This window comes from Clytia hemisphaerica, unplaced genomic scaffold (assembly GCF_902728285.1).
Source record: "Clytia hemisphaerica strain Z4C2 unplaced genomic scaffold, Clytia hemisphaerica genome assembly, whole genome shotgun sequence".
Lineage (NCBI taxonomy): Eukaryota > Metazoa > Cnidaria > Hydrozoa > Leptothecata > Clytiidae > Clytia > Clytia hemisphaerica.
This window is the reverse complement of record NW_027103532.1, coordinates 373,147-394,814: the sequence shown is the minus strand read 5'-3', so window position 1 is coordinate 394,814 and position 21,668 is coordinate 373,147. Positions and strand designations below refer to the sequence as shown.

The 21,668-nt window shown below is 34.8% G+C and overlaps 2 protein-coding genes across 2 annotated transcripts; one reads left to right on the top strand and one right to left on the bottom strand.

Annotated features, from left to right (window-relative positions):
* Positions 1–406: 406 nt before the first annotated feature.
* On the top strand, positions 407–21,020 carry LOC136799710 (glomulin-like). Its single transcript, XM_067056425.1, has 16 exons — positions 407–580; positions 3,392–3,514; positions 13,487–13,586; positions 14,454–14,748; positions 15,066–15,153; positions 15,345–15,493; positions 16,532–16,585; positions 17,001–17,031; positions 17,329–17,412; positions 17,664–17,705; positions 17,924–17,997; positions 18,236–18,311; positions 18,572–18,669; positions 19,117–19,180; positions 19,891–20,079; positions 20,640–21,020. The coding sequence occupies exons 1-16, from the start codon at positions 482–484 to the stop codon at positions 20,715–20,717; spliced, it is 1,644 nt and encodes a 547-aa protein (XP_066912526.1). The 5' UTR covers positions 407–481; the 3' UTR covers positions 20,718–21,020.
* On the bottom strand, positions 6,506–8,122 carry LOC136799690 (G-protein coupled receptor 87-like). Its single transcript, XM_067056403.1, has one exon. The coding sequence runs from the start codon at positions 7,799–7,801 to the stop codon at positions 6,644–6,646; it is 1,158 nt and encodes a 385-aa protein (XP_066912504.1). The 5' UTR covers positions 7,802–8,122; the 3' UTR covers positions 6,506–6,643.
* Positions 21,021–21,668: the final 648 nt, after the last annotated feature.

Here is a 21,668-nt window from a genome sequence, read left to right as displayed (position 1 = left end):
ACTGTGAAATCCTCTTACTTTTTATGAAATGAAGGTGTTTACCATTTGATAATAATCGAAGCAGTCAAATAAATGTATCATCAGTTTCCTCGGTTGTCTTGTCTTTTTGTGTGTTTTTTTGGGCTTTTAGTCTTATTGACCAGTTGACTTCTTGATCTGTCTTTTCCTGCTTGACATCCTGATCTTTCTGTCTTTACATTCTTTGAGAAATCTCAGCAACTAAAGCACGCATAGCAAAGTTACCAACTTTAGATATGTTTCGATATTGTAGAAAAGAGTTAGTTTTTAGTCTAGGTGAATCTTTCGAAAACGAAAGTGAAACACTTCGGTAACCAGGCATGCATGTGAACAGTCGACTTCAATCATAACTTACAACGTAACATTAGAATTTAGGAGTGAGAGGCTTTAAAATTTAATATACAATACTGTCAGTCCCGCCTAGACACTAGACGTTTCGACTCAAAAAACTGCAACAACCACAATGATGGACAGTGCTCAATTTTTAATCGACTATCAAGATAAAGTAGATTCAGGAGGCCTTGATAATGCAATGAGATCTATAGAAGATCCAAAGAATGTGGTATGTACATGACATGTATTTTTTCTCTCTTCTCTTCTCTATATTTGATTTGTAAATGTAGCTACCCTGCCGTGTAGTAAACTTGGTTGGGTCTAATCCAGACCCAATCAATCGAACTTGTCGAACCAATCGAACAATCAAACTAATCGAACTCCATCGAACGATTAAAGTTCGATTAAAAAAATTAATCGAACCTAATCGAACACTCACAATTTTTGAAGCAATAGCAGTTCGATTAGTTCGGCCAGAGTAGTAGTAGTTCAATGATATTAAATCTTCACATATTCCCTCGCTTGCAAAAACTTTATCCTGGCATGCGATTGCCATTTCGACAATTCCCGGACTTAACATCGCTTAACGTTTATTGTACCCGGATATTTGTCTATCCAAAATAAAGACGTAGCCCCTCTGTTGCGATTTCGCGCGCGGCCGAGTGGCGGAATACTACGCCCAACAAACCGCCTCTGGCGCTAGAAGGATACAGGAAAAGTGTAATCCGTTATCGGAAGTAATTTCCCGATTTACATTCCGAATTTGGCTTTGAAATAAAGCTAATATACTGTGGCGGAGCAGCACAAACTTGTCGAACAAAATTGGTTTATTGAACTGATCGAACCGAAACCCATTGAATTGATCGAACTTAATCGAACACTCACAATCTTTTAAAAATCTGAGGGTTCAATTAATTTTTTTAATGTTTCGATTCGATTGTCGAAAAACAATGATAAAACCATGCAAAATTATTACAATATGCATGATACAGTAATTATGCATGGCTCTATCATTGTTTTTATGGCTGGACTACATAATTATTCAACAGGACGTCCTCTTTGAAAAATGGTCTATCAAATTGCCGATCCCTGGGGTAATAGAGTCCCCTGGTCCCCTGCCCAGTTGGCGACCGGTCTAGTTGGCGACCTAACGTCTTTGAACCCAGAAAAGTCATACAAAAACAAACCTCTGGAGAATTTCTTTTGGTAGTTATCTGCCTTGACCTATTTCCCGTACTGTGTAAAAAAAGTTCTAGAAACGTTCCAACTTTGCACGGAAGCACACGAAAAAGCCGGATTTTTCGAAAAAAATAAAAAATGGTTACCCTGGAAAAAAAAGCTTTGTAAGAAAAAACGTTTCAACTGCCACCCAACATACTTGTCCAAAACGATGAGTATGTTAGAAAGCATTTCTATAAAAATCTGCTCAATAGGGTTTCCTTCGTCTGAAATATTGATAAAAAAGTTGATGCAATCAGTTTCAAAATTAGACATCCAGTCTGCGACCGACAAAATCAAAAGTAAGAAAAAGAAGACTCTACATTGCGATCAAAACATTCCAGACGCTGAGAAAAAAAAAGAAGACTTTAAACATTGTGATCAAAACATTCAAGGGGCATGCCCAGGGTCTTTAACTTGACAACTCCAATGCAAAGTTTCTAGCTCCGGATTGAAATAACAAAGAAAATTGGTATATTGAATCTCCGGGTAGACATAAAAAATTCCTGCGTTTTTATCAAATGAAGACTCTCCATAGACCGCCACTTTCAAAACAAAACAAAAACAAACTTTAGAAAAAATTGGCGACTTGAAAGAAAAATTCTAAAAAAACTTGCCAAAGGGAAATGTAAGTGAGCTATTTTAAAACAAAAGAATGAGTGCAAAGAAATTAAATATATACCGGAAAGCTTATGAGTTTTTTTATCATCCTGATCAATTCATATGACCTAATCTGCGAGTAGAGCACTGATTTTCTCTTTTTAGCGATTGGTCGCAGACTGGTACATCGGTCGGGAACTGGGCACTATAACTCTCTCTTCGAAAGTTTTTTATTCTAAGAAGATCGCCAAAGTATTTTTTTGTGAAAATTTGACCTAGTGGTTAGTTAGACATTTTTGCGCAATAATTAAACCTCCTAGGTAAAAAATCCATTATTCCTCAGCAAGGGGGTCTATGATTGGGACTAAAGCGAAAATGCATAAAATTGGCATTTTTGCCCCTTTTGAGGCTATGAAAGGAAAGGGTCAAAATGGTTTCTTGTACTAATTTTCGACATAAAAAGACAAAAATAACCCCAGCGAGATCACTCAACTTGAAATTTTCAGCAATGAAACACTTCAGGGAGACCTCCAGGAAAAATCGATTTTGAGTTTTCAAAAATTTCTTGTAAATCTACAATGGTGCCCTAGAAATTGAGTTTTCATACTAGCTAAATGCCAATATTTCAAGCTAAAACCTGGTCTTCTTTGGCCAAAATCTCAAAAATGATCTCAAATGGGGTCTTGAAATCTTTGGATCCTGGAAGTATTCTGATAATACTTTGGTAGAACCAAAATGGTTTGGTTCATAAGTTTGTGCATGACCGCCATTAAAAGTGCACTAATTTCCCACTACAAAAACACAATATTTAGAGTTTTAAAGTCTAACTTTCTCAGGCTAAAATCTCAAAAATGGTTCCAAAAACAGCCCTGAATCTTTTTGCTGTTGGAAGTATTATGGAAAAACTCTGGGAAAATCAGCCTTTTTAGCCTGAAATTGAAACATTGAGTGATCTTGCTGGGTTATTTCAAGTCTTTTTAAGTCAACAGATAGGCTATTTCCTAGAAATTTTGCCAGACCTCTTACATTGACCACACATGAAATTTGTGGCTGTTGAAGATGATCCATTTTAATTTGTTTAATGTTTTTGTTATATCTATTAATTGATTTCTGTCATTAACAAAACTATGCATAGAACAAAATAGCCTATATTTGTTTGAGTAAGATTTTTCCAACCACACAACTCATGGCCCTGCAGAGATATACTTTTTTTGCCTTCTAGGATTACATTATGGAATATGGTTGGGAGCTGGTGACATGTTTGTGTAATCAACTTGAAGAAGAAAAAAACTTGAATGAAGAATTTGTCCAGTTCTATTTTAAATGTTTAAACCGTGTGGTAGAGGTGAGGCGATTTTAGGGTTACAAATATATAAATACTTTTGGTCATTCTGACACAATGTCCGACTGAAATCAAATCCAGTTCGGTCAAACTCAAAAATCCTCTTGGTCATTCAGTTGGTCGTCATAATTTTTTCAACTAGCAGGATGTATTTTCTAACCTCAATAAGAAGCTAGCTTTTGAAAGTTACATAGAAAGCTAATGGATAAGAGTGTCCTTGGAGAAACTCATTACAGAAAGAGAGAAAGTGGTTAGTTGGTAAAAAGTGAACTGAGAAACATTCTTACAAGTTAGGAAGAAAGAGATTTGATAACAAGTGATCTTTGAAACGTCCTTAAAAGTTACGAATAAATCAATTTGATTGAATAGACTAAACGGCAGGGTTGGGCAGTTATGGTTTTATTACATCATTATGTACATCATGGCCAATACAAAAGATTTTCACTCTGTTAAATGGCTTTTTCAGTCAAACCCATTACTGATATGCTTAATTATTTGCAGCTCTGTAAATTTATATTACCTTATTGGAACTAATTTTCGCGGGTTTTAATTTTAGCGTTTTTCGCGGTTTTTCGTCAAAATCGCGAAAATTTGATCCCGCGAAAAAATTTGAGAGTTGAAAACTGCGAAAATTAATTCCCGCGAAATACAATTTTTTCCAATTTTATCGAAAAATCTGAAAAATCCCTAGAAAAATGAAAGAAATTTGGCCAAAAAAGAGCAAAACCGTGAAAATTAAAACCCGCGAAATGCAATTTTTCGGATTTTTTTTTTCGACCGCGAAAATTAGTTCCCGCGAAAATTAGTTCCAATAAGGTATCATATATGATAAGGGTTACGCTATTGAATGCTTTGGTAAAGGTAGTATGGTTAATATGAAATCTGGACTAGTGAGATGTATTTGCAAAATCCGACCAACAGTGTCTAGGGACCTGTTTTTACAGGTTGGTCTGTAAAGTGGCAAATGCCCCCTTAATTAAACCGTTTTTGGGGTATTTTTTCGCTTATGAACATTATACTGGAGTTTGTAACTTTGCTTCTGTCTCCATTTTTTTCATATTGTCAACGTCCCCTCAACAAACTTTAGGTTCTGGGGCTAAAAATAAATAACCTTGAGACCAGGGGGGGGTCGGTACTAAAATTTCAGACATCATGACTTTTAGTGACGTGGTGGTATTACAAAAAAAGCCTAAAAGCATTTTAGTATCACGTGTACTAAAATCCCAAATTAGGTGGGGTCTTCAAGAAATTTAAGAAAAATTTTAGTACATGAGTACTAAAAACCACCAAATTTTAGGAAATTTAAATATTGACTGAGCATTTTAGGCAAAATGAAAAAAAAACTCTCTATACAAGATTTAAATACGTCCCTGTGTCACAATTAAGCAAAAATTTTGTCCCCTGTGGTAAAATACCCTTGAATTCATCCCCACTGGAAAATTGACTTTGATTTCATCTCTACTCAAAATTCAATGTTTAAAGATTGCACTCCAAAACCATATCCCCACTGGGTTTTTAACCTTGGAACAATATAATTTCAATCTCCATTAGCATTTCAATAGGAAATTTTATCTCAACTGAGGAAAAAGGTTCCTCTGGGGCTGTGAAACACCCATGTTTCAATTTAATTGTTCTGCTTTTATATATTATGGAATAAAAAATGTTTTAGAAGTTGCTTTGTTTTTTGTAAAGAACCGTGGATAACTGGATAGAAAAGAAATAGCAAGCTGTAAATTAGAGGTGAAAAATAACCAATCAATCTTTGCAATAACTAAAGTAGCGCAGAGAAAAAGTGTCTTGACTGTTTCTGAGTCTTTATCTAGAATAGAGATAGATCAGGTTCATTGACAGATTAAATAGTTGGCATTTTGTTGAAAGTCCAAAGACCTGCATTCTTCGAACCGAATTCCAAAATAAGGCTTATTTAGGTGGTCACTATGCTAAAATGTCAAAATAAATTTTAGTACATGTGTACTAAAATTCCTTTTTCAAAAATTAGGTGGGGGTATGTCAAAAATCGTCAAAAAACCTTGTAGTACTCATATATGTCTTGGATTTTAGTACCGACCCCCCTGTTGAGACTTCACAAGTTTTCCTAACTTTTACCTACTAAGAAATTTCACTTTCCAGAGATGTTTTTTATCTAGACTTTTTGATGTCGTCAGCACTTTTAGATTAGGCCAAAATCTTGAAGCCACGGTGCTGATTCTCATACAAATTACGAAATTCACTGTGGTGTTTTTAACAGATCAAGATTTTAGGTGTAGGTAAACACCAAACAAAGGACCCTTATTGGTTAAAAAACATTTTGAAAATTGTCAAAGATTCTAATGAGTAGGATGTTTTATCTCCGGGGTTATCATAATTATTGCTATCATTATTCAATTAATAGTAATAAATATTAAGGGTTTCAAATGGGCGGAATCCCAGGGGGGGGGGTCGGTACTAAAATCTAAGACATCATGATGTTTAGTGTTGTGGCGGTATACCCAAAAAAACTTAAAAATACTTGTAGTAGCACAGGGTACCAAAATACCAAAAAGTTGGTATCGAGACAAAAGTTAAAAAATGTTTTAGTACATTTGTACTAGAATTAGTGGTTTTCATCATTTTTTGAATCGCTTGAAATTGTTTCATAATTTTTCAAAATAAAAGTGAATTTTTTTCATTTTAAAGAAAGTTTCCCAAGATTTTAAGTATTTTTACATTCAGTCAAATGTCATTAATCTTTGCTTGGTCTATAATGCAGCATTGTTTAAAAAGTATAAATTTTCGCAAAAATCAGAACTTTTGAGAAAAATGAAGACAGAGAGAAGACATAATTTTTCCTGAAAAGAGCAAAATTGGGTGGTCTCTTTGTCAAAATGTGCCCAAAAATTTTAGTACATGGGTTCTAAAATACCACTTCTCTAAAATAGGTTCGTGGTATGCAAAATATTCTCTTTAGTGCCGACCCCCCCCCTGCGCATACTCAATTGGAAACGTCAAATGAAGTCCTTAAATTAAGTTATCTTTGAGAATAAAAAATATAATATGATGTTTAAAAATAGTTGTGAAATTTTATTTTGGTCATTTTATGAACTGACTTTTTAAAGGTCCCTTAAAATACTAAGGTTTAATTTATCGAAAGAATCACATATTGAATTCTGAGTATTTTCTTTTTTCCGTCTCGCTTGGTTTTGTAGCGGTACCATGCTTTCGTCTTCTGCCTTGTGGTTCCAAATGAAATGCACCATTACAATACCCATGATGCACTGAGTTCCGTAAGCTTCTGATATCCTGTTTGGTCATACCATATATAACATTGTTTAGTATAGGGACCATAAGTGGGGGTAGCGTTACTACCCTGTTTACACGTCGATATAACAGTAAACCGTCTTGGCTGTTCTCGTAAGCACTGAAGAAACTTAAAAGCCAGTTTACACTGAAAGGTGTCCAACAGAGTAGGAACACTCCGATCAAGATGCCAATAGACTTGACAACTTTTTTACGATGTCGTTTACGGGCTAAGTTTTGTTTTTCGGATGGTTTGAAAAGATGGTAAATAGTCATGACGTAAGCAGCTGTCATGACAACGGTTGGGATCACAAGACCAAGTGAGACATTAATACCGGCGTACGTGGCGCTGAATACGGAACTAACGCCTGCCCGGATACAAAAACCGTACTTGTCTGTTTTGAAGGTGATCATATTCGGTAAACTGATGCCAAACGATGCAATTGAAACAACGATGACGAAATTTCGCGTCAATTTGGTACTGAATTTTAAACTGGTGAATGGTTTCTTTATAATGAGGTACCTTTCGATGGATAAGAAACAAATTATGTAAACGCTTGCGATCGCTGCACCGAAAAAAATAGTTAACCCGTATGTGGCACCACATTCTATGGATACTAACAAGTTCGAAGTATTGGGCTCAAAATCGTGAACCAAAGCAAACGGTATAAATCCGACTTGTTGTAAAATTCCAGTTACACTAATATACTGTAGCGTGTAATGGAAGTTGGTATGCTGGATCTTGCGTTTGTAGTATAAATACATTGTTAAGAGGTTTAATGTGATCCCGATTAGAATGGTGAGTGTTGTGAATACTAAGTATATGATGTTCCACGGATAGAAGAAAAGTTTATATTCGCCTTCTAGTGTTAGAGTTGTGTTATGGTTCCATCTTGAATCCGTTGGTGCTGTCATGGTTACAAGTATTTGTCGTTCTATTGTCTTGTTTATTATCTTTTCATGGATATCGATGTCGTTTTTATTTATTGCGTATGTGTGATTTGAAAAGTACATTTAATTTGGATCAGCAAGTCTTATTTTGTTTCGATTGATAGCAATGTATGTGTCTCCAGTCTTGATGATTTGATAGTCTTTTTGATATAATTATATTGTTGTCCAGCCTCTTTGTTTGTTGCTTTTTCGGTGACTTGGATACAAACAATCTTTCTACTTTACGTATTTGGCGGTATAAAATTAACTTGGGTTGTACCTTAGTCTCCTTGGTTTTAACGTGATTGAATCTTGAGTCACTTGAAATCTACACAGAGTTTCTTCTTCTCATATGGGTGCGTGACCAAGCACTGTTTACAAGTTTTCCTTTCTGATTGATTTTTCAGATATGTCACCTCAAAGAAACAAAAAAGATATTTTCATAGTTTTTCTCATGACACCCTCTTGTTTATTCTCTCGATCTATATAAGTCTTCGTCACTAATTAAATTCACGCCCTATTATTAACGGAGGCTTCTTTTATTTTTATTTATTGGAATTTCTTTTCTTTTGTTTTTCTCTCTGAATAAAGGTTCCGGCTAATTCGCATTTATCTTTGAAATTAGGTTTAATACGTGGAAAATAAATAGTAGTTCTTCAGAACGTTTCTTTTAGAACTTTTCCTTTTCCTATAAAATTTGCAGGGCACTTTCCAGGCTGCAAAATACCATCGGGAAACACTGGAATTGCGGAAACAATAAAATATACCGGCCAATCTTTATTAAAACGCTGGAAACATCGGCCGATGCCAGCCCCTCGGTTGCACCCATGGTTAAAACCCAATTGGTTATGATGCTTTTCATAGTCACCTTATATCGAATTTCTATGAGAAAACAGATCTTCCTTTATTTAATTTTTGGAGCTCCAATAGTGAAAAAATAATATAATATATGAAAATATATTTTCCCTCCCTATCATCAAATAATTGCCCTTATATCCCTTTTTTTAACTGTGATAACGAAGATAATAGGTTTTTTCACTTAAAGTATTGGATTGGCTTCTTTGTAGGAAATTGTGACGTCGGTTTTTAAGCTACGTCATGTCGCCGTCGAACCTCGCTGATAGGAAATAGATCTTTTCATAATTTACGTCACGACCAACTCGTGTCTCGACTTCGACGTGATTTTGCAACATACTATTACAACATAATCCCGACGGAGCTTCCTAGAGGTCTAGTATTTTTTCATTAAAAAAAGAAGCAAGAAAAGGGAACATGATCAACTTACACGTTTTTTTTATAAGAACATCCATAAATTCTGAAGCCTTCGAATTAAAATTTTTTGAGTTTTAAGCCTAAAAACGGGGGGGGGGGGGACTCAATATCAAAGCTCTTCATGTACCGCGCCTTAGGTAGGTTTTTCGCATCCAAATGCACGTAAGGGTGTGTTCGTGAGATTGCCACTGCAAGGGTCGAATTTTGAAACAAATTCAAAGTAATTGTTAAAAAGAAAGGTTTTTACTTCTCGTTTGTTTGAAAAAGTTTCCATTGACTGATAATTACAGCTGACAAGAATATTTTTCTCAGTTTTTCTTTGAAACAGAAAATTTCCCAAGCTTCTTCTTACACGCAGATTTACAGTTGAGAAATATAGTGCACTATAAGGGTTAGGTATATCAAGAGAAATGCACTGAAAGGGTACCTTTTCAGCGATATTGAACTGCACTGTGAGGGTACGATTTTGAAAAGCAGATTTTGCGCTGCACTTACCGTCATTTCGAAATCGAGTGCCCCCCCCCCGGGCCTAAAAATGTTCTTTTCATGTTCTTATTTTCGCCATTTTTTGAGTATTTTTGTCCATTTTCTTTAGAAATCGGATGTTTCAGAGTCCGTGAAGCCTTAGAATGTTCTTAACATGTTCTTAACATTTTGGCCGTCGAAGCCTTATGCTCTTATATAGTTTGTTCTCATAAAAAACTTGTATATCAACACCAAGCTGGGATTGACCGTCACGTGAATATGAAATGTGAAATAATTCTTTCCTATGTAACCCAATGTGTACCATTCGTTTTAGGGGGACTAAACTGATTATAGAGAGAGATAAAAATCCTGCAATGGACTTGCAGGAGTTTATAAACAATCTTTTAATCTCTGAATATAATTTCTTGAGATTGATATCAATTATTTTGGTAACGTAAAAACTTTAAATCCTCTTCTTTGGTAGCTTTTTTAATTTTACCCCCGTCCTCAAAAGTAAGCGATTTTCAACCTTGAATGATAATTTTGAAATAGGGTTGTTAATTTATGATTCTTTTTCACATTTTTTCATTTTGTTACTTAAAGAATTTTTGAATTCGAAAAGTTTTCTCCAAAGGGAGTCACGTATTCACGGCTCAAAACAAACTGATAACCCCCCTTTTTTGAGAGAAATTACCTTTACTCTAGTAATTTTAAAAACTATAGGGATTTTCTATTATGATAAAATCCTCAAATAATTATGATACAACGTGTTTTGTTGCTGCTGCCCCTTGTCTTTTGGTTCAGTATCATTCCAAAGCTATGGGTACTAGGTTGATAAAATTACGGTCGAAATGAATCATCCGTGACGCATGCGGTTTACTCCCAAATCAAACATGTAAGAAAGTTTGGGAAAATTACATCAACCTTCAGATCTTCAACAAATCGAAGGAAAATCTCCACATCAAGTGCAATATACTCGTTGTGCTTGTCTACTTTGCGAGCTCGGTCAATATATTTCTCGACGAGAAAAACACGCACTTCGAAATCTCCAAAAGCTTTCGGTAATCCTTATTTAAAGGAAGTCATAAATAGTTTTCTTCATATGTAAAAAGTGAATATGTCCGGTAGCTCAGTCGGTAGGGTTGTTGGTTTAATCTCCGGTTACCGCCAACTCGGCGAATGAGTAGCTTAGATTGGGTATTCTGATCTCGGCGGTAAGTTAATGTTAGCTGAGAGTAGGTGTGGCGTTCCAACTCAGTATTCGACCTCCAAGATAAAGCACAAATAGAGAAGTATAGTGAAGTTATATACACTGAAGAAGATACAAACTAGCGACTAACTATGGGAAGAAAGAAATAAAAAAGTAAAAAACAAAAGGAATGCACAAGACACATAAGGAAGTGATATTCTTAACTATTTCTCCTCAAAACTTAAAAGATACAAAGAAATATGAACACGAAATCAATTTATCTTGCCTGCATTAACTCGCCTTTATTATAAAAATACATAAGTTACATTAAAAATAAAATTGGTTGCGGTACGTATTACAGCGATCATTTGTGTATATTTTGACATCACGCTTAATAAAAATTACGATATTTAGAATACATTGTTATTGTTAATTTCCTCTAAAGTAATATACTTGTATTGTTGAAATAAGTTTACATGTCCAAATTCATCAAAGGAAAATATGTGTATAATTACATAGAACTTGAGAATAATTAAATTGTACTTATGTGACGAAGCATGTAGCGTAAAACCCCCAGTGGCTGTTTATTCTGGAGGAAATATTATCTCCGACCAAGGCATCCGTCACGCCGACCTTCGGAGGTTAAAGGTCCTCCCACTTATAAAAGGTGAAACATAGCGTAAAAAATTCAAACATTTTAAATTTCGATTTTTGGTATAAAGTTCTTTAATCGTTTCAAATGTCTGCGTTAGAATGCTGAATTTTTGTAATGTAACGTATTTCGCAACTGTGTAATTCGAATACGTGTCTTGATGATAGTTGTATCGTGGTATCTTTCCAGCGGAATATCTTGACCGTTGGGTTATGTGGAAGAAAACTCGGCGTCAAGCTGACGTTCCATCAGCACACTTTTGTCTGCGGAATAACGGTGAATAGCTTCGGCGTAGCTGTAATTCGTATGACGTACAATTTGGCGTTCCACAGGGGAGTATACTTGGCCCGATCTTGTTCAACTTGTATGTCTGAGCAAAATATTCTTTGTCTAAACACAAAAATGACAATCTTTTCGACCAGACAACTTGCACAACGCCATTCCCTTGCGGAACTCGTCACAGTTATCAAAAGCGCTGGACAGGATATTGAACAGGTGAAAAATTTCAAAATTCTCGGTGTTAGATTTAACGATTTAACATGTTTTGCCACGTTACGCAGCTTAAAACGATTCAAGAACACCGCATCATGGCAGCAGAACAAGATGCTAATGGAGTCACTGGTGAGTCATCTCGAATGGAGTCATGGAGTCATCTCGAATGGTCACCAGTTGCTGAGATGGTTGATCTAACAATTGCCCATGGCGCTCTCCACAACCCCAGCTGGCCGTCATACCTCAAACTGCCTCAAACTCAATAGACAACCGGATCCAGACAGAGAGCTCCGAAATAGTAATTTGGTCGCACATGACATTGAGGACACATCTCGTCTAAAAAACTGGCACCTTTGCTCATGAGGCCGCAAAATGCTTCAACAACTTACCTGATGATATCAAACGAATTGACAAAAAGGAAAGCTTTGCTGATAAATGCTGGAATTTTTATTTTGATAGGGCGTTAGCCAAATTTCTAAGCTAATTCAATTCAACTTTGAGTCAAAAACTTAATCAACACAGTCGATCTAGTATCTGATACTTACGTGTAGTTTTTAGCATTTACAGCCTAGTCTGTTTTCTAAGGTCTTTTATTTTCAATCACTTGCTATATATTTGGACTCACTCTTCCTGTGTTTTCTAGCCCACCAGCGATTCTAGCGTTCCCCTTTTGATATACTTAATTTATGTTAAGATTTAATTTATTTTATCTGAAACATTGTTCTAGCATTTTATATTCCTAAATGAGACCGAACCTATATTCTATTTTACCGCAGCCATTCCACAATTTTGCCATCACAATATCTACAAATTTAACCGAATGATTTTAGTTTTGATGTTAATTCGATGTTGCGCTATCACGTCTAGTCTATTCTACATTCGAATTTTCTTCTCAGTTTGATCTCCTATGAATATATTAAAAGATTATTATATTAGTAGTTTTTCTCCCTAATATTTAATATTTACTATTTCATTGCATAACTAGGACTTTGACAACCTACACAATTCAACCTAATGTGATTTTTTATCTATATCATCTTATCAGACGAACCTATCTTTCAGCGTCTTCTATATTAGGTTGCCCATTGATTTACTATTCCAATACTATGTAGCTGACTTAACTGTCCACTTCGTATCAGTTTGAATCGTATAATTTTATATACATTACATATATATAAAATATTTCAAATTCTTGTAAGAAGAACCAATATACTTTTGGAGATCAAGAAATTAATGATGATTAAGGGAGAAAATTAACATATAACTTAACTAACAAGGCGTGTTGTATAGTGCAAGAAGCGAGTGATTTCAAATTCAAAACACACACGTTTTAAATTATTTTAGCGTATGCGCATTCTGTAAAAAACATGATCGTAATTATACAAAGAGCAATTAACGTTTTTCGTGTGAAACCGTTAAGAAACTCGTTTCTCTCCTTTCTTCGCTCGTTGAGAAACACGCAGCTGAAGACCGAAGTCTGAGATCAGGTGCGGTACCTTGAGTAAGCATCTCCTGCCACTCTAGAGTCACCTGTCAGCTTAACAAGAAGAAAGAAATTAAAACATAGACACAAAGTCTGGCCATACAGTTAAGGACAGCAGAAAAGGGATAGACTCCCGCACTCCTGGCTCTGCCGACAGCTACCAGATGAATATACTTACGTTGCTTACTTTAAAAAATTAATCTATGATCTTTTTAGATCTGCAAACCCAAAGAAATTTTACTTGCATTTAATGAGAAGTTTCGAAATATCAAATCATCAAAAGTTTTGTCAGACGCTTTCAAAGTCACATTGAAAGGTAAGAGCTGTGATATAAAGATATATTTTATATACGAACAATTTATTTTTAGGGAAATTTTTTGACTCAGAGATTTTTGAAAATGTTGGTAAACCATGAGTTCCATATTTTAAATAATCAAAAAAATCTCTCCCACTCTGTTAGTTGTTCTCATCAGATATTTTGTTACGAAAGATCTTAATCAAGTCCGTTAGATACATTCTAGCCTAAAAAACCTTATTGTTCTGAGTGGAAAGATAATGCGAATTTTGGAAAACAGACCGAGAAACAGTCTAGCGAAATACGGAATGCTCGCTTTTTAGGAATATTTTTTTAAAGTCTACCTGAGTTTAGTCTTGGGTTATTTTCTGTCACAACTCAAATGATTGCCAACCCCCTTTTCGCGTTCAAGTCGTGGGCTTTTTATGTAAATAGTGTTGAATAATTGGGGGTACAGTCACAGATCTGTAAAGCCCGAAGGGCTAGATATGCAACTTTAAACTTTCTCCAGCAAAAAAAAGTGAAGCAAAAAATTGACTTTTTAAATTTCGTGCCCGCGGATAGGATCTAGCATTTTAATTGTTTTTGGAGCGCGAGATCAAAAAAAGTAGGCGGCAAACGCTATTTCTCAAACCGGTGAAATTGCATATTTTAGTCACGTGACTTTGGTAGGAAATCCTTCCAAACCCAGGCTTCACTTTTCGATTAAAGTCGCTTATCTAGCCCTTCGGGCTTTACATACAGATCTGTGGGTACAGTGCGTAGAGGTATCCACTATTTCGAAAATGTCCGCCTTTAGCTCTAGGGTTTCCGAAAGTTGAAGATTTTTTTTGGTAGACGCTTTCTCTTCCGATTTAATTTTTTTATTTTACTTTTATCTTTTTTCAGCCTTTCTAAAGATCGAAAGAAAACAATCACTTCATTTAAAAGATATTCTCGAGACTTTTGGCTTCGCTATCAAGAATATCGTTTCCGACACACTCGAAAATAATAACGAGGATTTTTTGCACGTTTACGAGGAAATTTTAAAGAGTATCGAACAGTTTTTGTCAGGTTTTGTTGATTTGATTGGGATGCGATATTTGAAAGATTTGACTGATTTCTATGCTGGTCGTTGTTTAGCGCACTCCGAAGCTTGGTGTAGATACGAAGTTAAGCAATGTCGTAGAATGCTCCTCCAGTTGTAAGTTTTCGTTTTTTATTCTCTTAAGGTGCTTACAATCTTTTGAAATATGTTCTCACAATTTTGTGCGAGGCCTGTACTTTGAATCAGCCCTTTTTGGTACACCTTCTCAAGGGAGTGACCCAAATTCCAATCCGATGACTCCGACAAGGATGTAATTTTAAAATTCGCTCTAATTGTTTTAAACATCTTGAAGACCTTGATACTTTTATAAGTAAGAATTTGAATGCGAAACTTTCGTCTCCAATGATTTTGCTGAAATAGAGTTTGGTAAAAATGTTTCGTAATGAATGGGAAATTTAATTGATATCATGAAGTGTTTTTGATTTTGTAGAGTTATTGTCGAGTGACGGAGTAACCATCGACGATATCCATGGAATAAAAGATCCTTTAATTGGGCTCTTGGTATGTAAAGGATGGGCAACGATGTTCATGTTTAAAAAGTATTTTCTCAAGTAGCAGAATCGTGTAAATTTTGAAATCATCGAAGAAACATTTTCAAGATCCATCTGTTTTTTTAATAGTTTTTATCATTTTTGCTCTTTCCACATATAAGTTTCTCACTCCAACCTTCAAATGTTCTAATATCTTTGCAGGAGGTTTTACACAAATTGGTTTCAGTCTTTGAGGAATTATCCGACCTATCCAGTAAAGACATTAATAATGCGAAAGATAAACAGTGCGGTAAACTCGTGTTGTTGTACCTTGAGCTTCACAATGGAAAGGGCTTTCCCAAAGTTCTAAGGTAGTCAATATTTTTAAAGCCTCATTATACACTGCAACGGATATTCTTCATTAAGCTTACTATATACATGTTTTTCTGGCTAAGAAAATTTTAAGGATTTGAGCAGACTCTATATCACCAAATTTCTTAGAATATTGCACGTAAAACATAAATACTCCTTGTGAAGATATAAATTGTGAAAATAAGAACACTTTAAGAACATAAATTTTAAATTTAAGAACATATTTAGGCCTAAAACTCAAAAAGTTAAGATCGATGATCTGATGAAGGCTTCCAAAATTATGGACATTTTTATAAAACAACGTCGCTGTATACAGAAAAGTTTCAGCGAATGGCCTCTTGTCTATGGAATACCGGGTGACCCACGAAAAAGTTCAGACGTTTCTCGACGTCTTGAGGCCGAACAAATGTCCCAAAGTGCTTGGAGTTTAGATATTTAGAAAGTAGATATCCTAACTTAAAATTTGAGCTATCACCTTTTAAATTTGACCAATTTGTTCTCTACTTATGAGCCTTTAAAGTCAAAATTCACTTTTCGGAAAGTGTAAAAAACACGTAAAAAAGGGGTATCAAATTTGGTATTTTTAGACGTTTTTGATTTACAGTTTTTGAAAAAAATCTGTAAAACCTACAAAAGCGCCAATTTTTATAAAAGCTAGTCTTGTTTTAAACAAAAATTACTTTTAAAGGTGTTTTTATTAATTATTGATGTCATAAAACTCGTTAAATAAGTCAATTTGTAAGTGATTTTCTAATTGATTGCATAAATTTGATACCCCTTTTTTACGTGTTTTTTACACTTTCCGAAAAATGAATTTTGACTTTAAAAACTCATAAGTAGAAAACAAGTTGGTCAAATTTAAAAAGTGATAGCTCAAATTTTAAGTTAGGATATCTACTTTCTAAATATCACAACTCCAAGCACTTTGGGACATTTGTTCGGCCTCAAGATGTCGGGAAACGTCTGAACTTTTTCGTGGGTCACCCGGTATAAGATTTTAAAAGCTTCTTACAAGTGCTTTTCACCTTTCCTTTTAGTCCAGAAGTTGTGAGAAGTGTGATCCACGGAATAGTTGGCATCACTTTTGAAAGGTAAATTTATAAAGACTACATTCTACTCAGTGCCGTAGGAAGCATTTTCATATTGGGGGGGGGCTGAAGTTTAGTGACACCGCGAGGGTCAACCATGGTTTGGCCCGAGGGGGAAAATTTTGAAAATTTGGGCTCTAGATTGCTTAAAAATACACTCAAAACATGCACATAAAAGACAATTATGACAAATTAAAAGAGAAAAACTTAGCATTTTGCAAAATAACCATTTTTGAAAAAATTATTGGGGGGGCATAGCCCCCCCTTGCCCCCCAGTTGCTACGGCACTGCTACTTTATAACACCTACTGTATATGTTGCTTGATTAAATGTCTTTGGTCAAAAGTTTTTGTTCTTTTTTGTTCTTTTCAATTTTTTGTATTGCATTTATTTCTGAAAATCTTTCTTTTGATATTTAGAAACTCAAATTTGATAATTAAGCTCTCTCTGGTAAGTTTATTTTGTTTTATGTTTAACTTTAAATCCCGATATCTCGACAGCTAGGGTCAGAATATACAATAGTGGCTTTATTATGTATGTGTGTTTTTCTGCGACGGGGACGGACATAGGATTTCATTTAGCCAGATCCTGATCAACTGAGGACGATGGTGAATTAGCACCCTCCTGGATTTTGCGGGTCAGGACTACCGGTTTTTTCCAAAACAATTCAGTCGTCCGTAATATTTCCGATAAAGCCGTTGAGATCATTTTGATCTGGACTTTAAATTGTGTAATTTTCCTTCATAGAATCTTCACGATATTTCACTGAAGCTTCTCAAAAAAGAATCACTTAATAATGATGAACTCGAAATTGGAAAAGATATTTCAATGGTAAATAATTTTGCCTACCTAACCTAACCACAATCTGTTTGACGAGGGATTTTAATGTTTTCACCATCTTTTCTTTCCTTTGCGCTTGACAGAAAGTCTATCGCTGGTTTATTTTCAATTTTTTTTCTTTTGATCTTCTAGGCCTTGGTACGAAATTCATAATAACTGTAATTTGTCCGAATATTTTTGAATTTCAAACCCAGCGCGGTTCGCACGTTGGTCTAACGTCTGAATTTTTGTACTCTTTCTAGGGACTCACGAAAGTGATGGTTTGGTGCGATCAAAAGGACATGGTGATTTTTTGAAAATATCATTCTTTAGTTTAATCATCGTTATGTCTATCAACAAGAAGTAATGTACTCTACTGTCTTAAGGCTTGTCTTGTCTTTGTAAGTTGTAGCAGATATAATTCTGAGTAAAGCGGTTATGTATTCATTTTCTACAAAAATAACTGACACTTCTTTGAGACAGACATATGTTTATTAAAAGCTCTACACTTTCCTCAATTTAGCGTGATGCCTCTAAGAGACAATTTGACATTTTACTTACGAAGTTTACATTGGCAACCAGATATTCAATACTAAAGTATGTTAATAGGAAAACTCAATACTTGATTCATTTTTATACTGAAAATTTAGCATCATGGTGTTTTTCAGTACACGGGATGAGCCATTTTCTGATCTTTTGTAGGAAATAGTTTAAGAGGGCTAGTTTGCAGCGCTAGTTATAGCAGTTTTAGCTGATATTTCCAAATTTTCGAAATCCAAGCCTCGATTTTACTTTAAAAAGCTCAACCTTCGATTAGTTCTTTCCTTCTCCTTAGGCACCTCTACGATAAAAGTGATCACTCAAGTCTGAGAGGGTACATCATTGACGTTATCAACAACATTTTCAAAAAGGTGAAAGAGCTTTCTATGAAAAGTATAACCGTCTTTGATTGTTCTCACTTCTTCAGACTTTGTATTAGCTACACCTGACTGAGTCTCGAATCAGAGATACTAGAATAGCGTAATCCCTGCGACTCTTAGTTCTTTTCGTGTGTCGCAAAAATCAAAAACATATTGATAAATCATAACATTATACCGTAAGGGGGATTTCTTAAGTCAAATTTTTTACTAATAATAAATTTTATCAATATTCCGTTTATTTTTGACGTTAGGACGCAGAAGAAACTATTCCAAAAAGTGAAATAAAAAGACTTTCAATCCATTTTTTGTCTTTCGAACAAGGTGAAAATGTACTGCAAGAGTCAGAAAGGTTAGTTGGCATCAATCATTATACTAGGGTTCACTTCCTTTTTTCATTTTCTTTGGTTCAGACGTGGCTAAACTCTATGGCTACTAATCCATTAAAATAATCAGGGTTTGCCCGTCTAATATAACTAGAAATAGACAAAACACCAAAAAATTAAATATTGGGAGGGTTTTACATCAAAATGAATTATTTTACCATTTTATATTTACCACTATAACTAGTAAATGGTAGTTTTGGTCGATTCTGGATTATCAATGATGAAAATGGTTAAATCTTAGATCTCTGGCTTGACTGAAGACGGTGTTTGATCTTGTTTCTGGTCAAAACCCAGTTCCGTATTGTATCACTCGTACTCCATTGCTAAAAACGGAGATACATTTTAAAACTTACTGTACATCTTTTAAAAGTATATGTAATTTTATTAGCCTTGTTTCTATCCTTTCATTCTAGATTAAATGCTTCCCTTAATTTCATTCGATTCTGGATGTTACGTGACCCTAAACACGTGAACAAGGTAAAAGGTGTTAGAGCTGTTATCTTTTGACACTTTCTTGGGCGGTGATGTTTCAAAACAAGAAGAAATTTGGAAACCCAGAATAAGGAAAGTTGCCTCTAACTCATCGGGTTACAGGCTCTGCAGTACTAAGTACCATTTCTTTTTTCTGGAAAGACGTAATTTTTCAACGAGAAGATTGTGGAGAAGCGGGATGGAATTTTCTTTCCCTGAAAAGTTAAAGGGGATACTTAGATGGTTTGAGATATTTTGAAATATTTTGCCTGCAGATTACCTCGATAATCCTGAGCAAAACTTCAAATTCTTTTTATAACTTAACCTTTTTCCAAAGTTGAGATATCAAAGTTACAGGTTTTTAACATTTAGCAAGAAAACAATAATTTTGATGTTAGAACTGTGTAAGAACCACTGATCTTTATATACCCTGGAACAAGTTTCTCAATCCCTGCCAAGCTAATTCTCAATAGCGGTGTAAATGCATCGAGAGCGCTAGATCTACTAACTTCGATCAAAGATTGTGGATATAGCTTGGTCCAGGGATATATAAAGGTAAGTGGTAAGAACCCGTTTCTAGAAATTTCAAAATGTCATATCTCGACTTTGTAAAAGACTTAAGAGAGAAAATTTGTATGTTTTTAGGTTTTTTTTTCAGGACCATTGAAGGAATGGTCCTCTTTAACTCTAACTATTGTTCCTGTGTATCTTTTCAGACCGGCATTTGGGATAACTTAGAAGAAATAACCAACAAATGTAAACATATTAGGAACGGTGTAGAAGTTTCTATTGGTGAATATCATAAGTTCTTACAAGGTGGTATGAAAAATGGAGGTGTTGAACTAGAACTCACCATACCAGGAATGGAAGTCCTTGGAAATCTACAACCCGATGAAAAAAGAATGGTAAAATAGTTTTTTATATACTGAATTCATTCTCCCTGAAAACTTATATCAAACAATCAAACTGTCAAAAAGCAAAATGAAGGTTTTTTCTTAAAATTAGTGTCTTGACACGTTGCACTTCCTCATTGTCCAATGTAGAAAGCATTGCTGAAACACATCAGAGGCTTTACAGAGGCTTTACCTACCTCGCTTGGTAATCATGATTGTTTTTCAGTGTTTTCTAGTTTCTAAATACCCTGGTCAAAATTCTTGCCAAGATCTTGTAAGATCTGATAAGATCCTGCAAGATCTTGTGATATGTCAGGTCTTGCAAGTTCTTACCAAGATCTTGGATAATATAGGATCTTACAAGATCTCATAAAAACATTTTCCAAGATTATAAAAGAAAAGCAAGAATTTACAAGTTCGAAGATCTTATCAAGAATTTTGACCAGGGTAGTCTACCAACTCGATATTTCGACTAAAATTTAAGGCTTACTGATATAAATTGATACTTTCTGGCTTTGTCCTTATAAAAATATGTCTTTTAGAACAGCGGTATATATTTGTTTACATTTTAGATGGTGCGGAGGGCTTGTTTGACCATGGAAATGATGTTAAGTGTGATCATTCGAATCTTGGAAATCTCTGACACGTGATCACAAATAACGACGTCATTGATATGGTGTAGCTGGTTGAATGGTGGAAATCAGGACCAAATCACAGTTTTCCAAGAATTGAAAGTAAAAGATTTTATGGAGAGAAAGTGTCAAGAGTCATTTTTCGTAATGTAGTGATTCTTTTTGCTAAGTTCAAGTGGATGCCGGTATTGAATTTTCTTTGAACTATTTTTGAAAACTCTTTTCCCTGTCAAGAAGATTCGAACCTTTGATATTGTTTGTTGGAAGCCAGTAAGTGCGTTTTTATTCTATTGGTTATGAAATATATACACAGTTCTCTAATTCGACGTTTTACTATTCGATACGGTTCCTTATTCGATAATATTGATTTTTTCACCGTCAACAACGTTCTACTATTTGATACGCTCCCTTATTCGATGAAGATCGGATTAGAGAGCGTCAAATGTAGATACCATAACGTAAGAGATAATATGTACATGTGAGAGTATAAGTGTATCTCATGTTTTAATATTCAGTGTAAAAATAGCAAATTACTCAAACTTTATTATGGTACTGCTAAAAAACTTTGTATATTGTGTCTCTTTTATGAGAATCTCCGTACTACGATGTGATACTCAGGCATAATTATCGTCCCATTAAAAAAAGCGTCATCAAAGTCGTTACCATAGCAATAAATTATGCCTAGTATGAAAAGTTTACTTAAAAAATCTCAAGATTTGTGTTACATTACTGCCACTAAGAATAAAGATTACGAATAATTTGCATAATTATTGCATAATTGTCTGCTAAAATCTCACACAATTAGAATTTCATAAATTCGCAAGATTAATATTACCGCTGTTTCAAATCAATTAGGCTTTTATTAAGCTTTTATAAAAGGGGGCTTTATAATAAAGAAAGATTAAAAAACAAGATATGCGTGATTTTTTCATTAAAAACAAATCCTTTTTTAACTAATAAGGTCTTGCT

Excerpts from the sequence above, each read along its gene's own strand:
- LOC136799710 (XM_067056425.1), top strand. The coding sequence starts at position 482 with ATGATGGACAGTGCTCAATTTTTAATCGACTATCAAGATAAAGTAGAT. Across the intron at positions 15,494-16,531 it reads GGCTTTCCCAAAGTTCTAAG|TCCAGAAGTTGTGAGAAGTG; the intron begins GTAGTCAATATT and ends CTTTCCTTTTAG. Across the intron at positions 20,080-20,639 it reads AACCCGATGAAAAAAGAATG|ATGGTGCGGAGGGCTTGTTT; the intron begins GTAAAATAGTTT and ends TTTACATTTTAG.
- LOC136799690 (XM_067056403.1), bottom strand. The coding sequence starts at position 7,801 with ATGTACTTTTCAAATCACACATACGCAATAAATAAAAACGACATCGAT.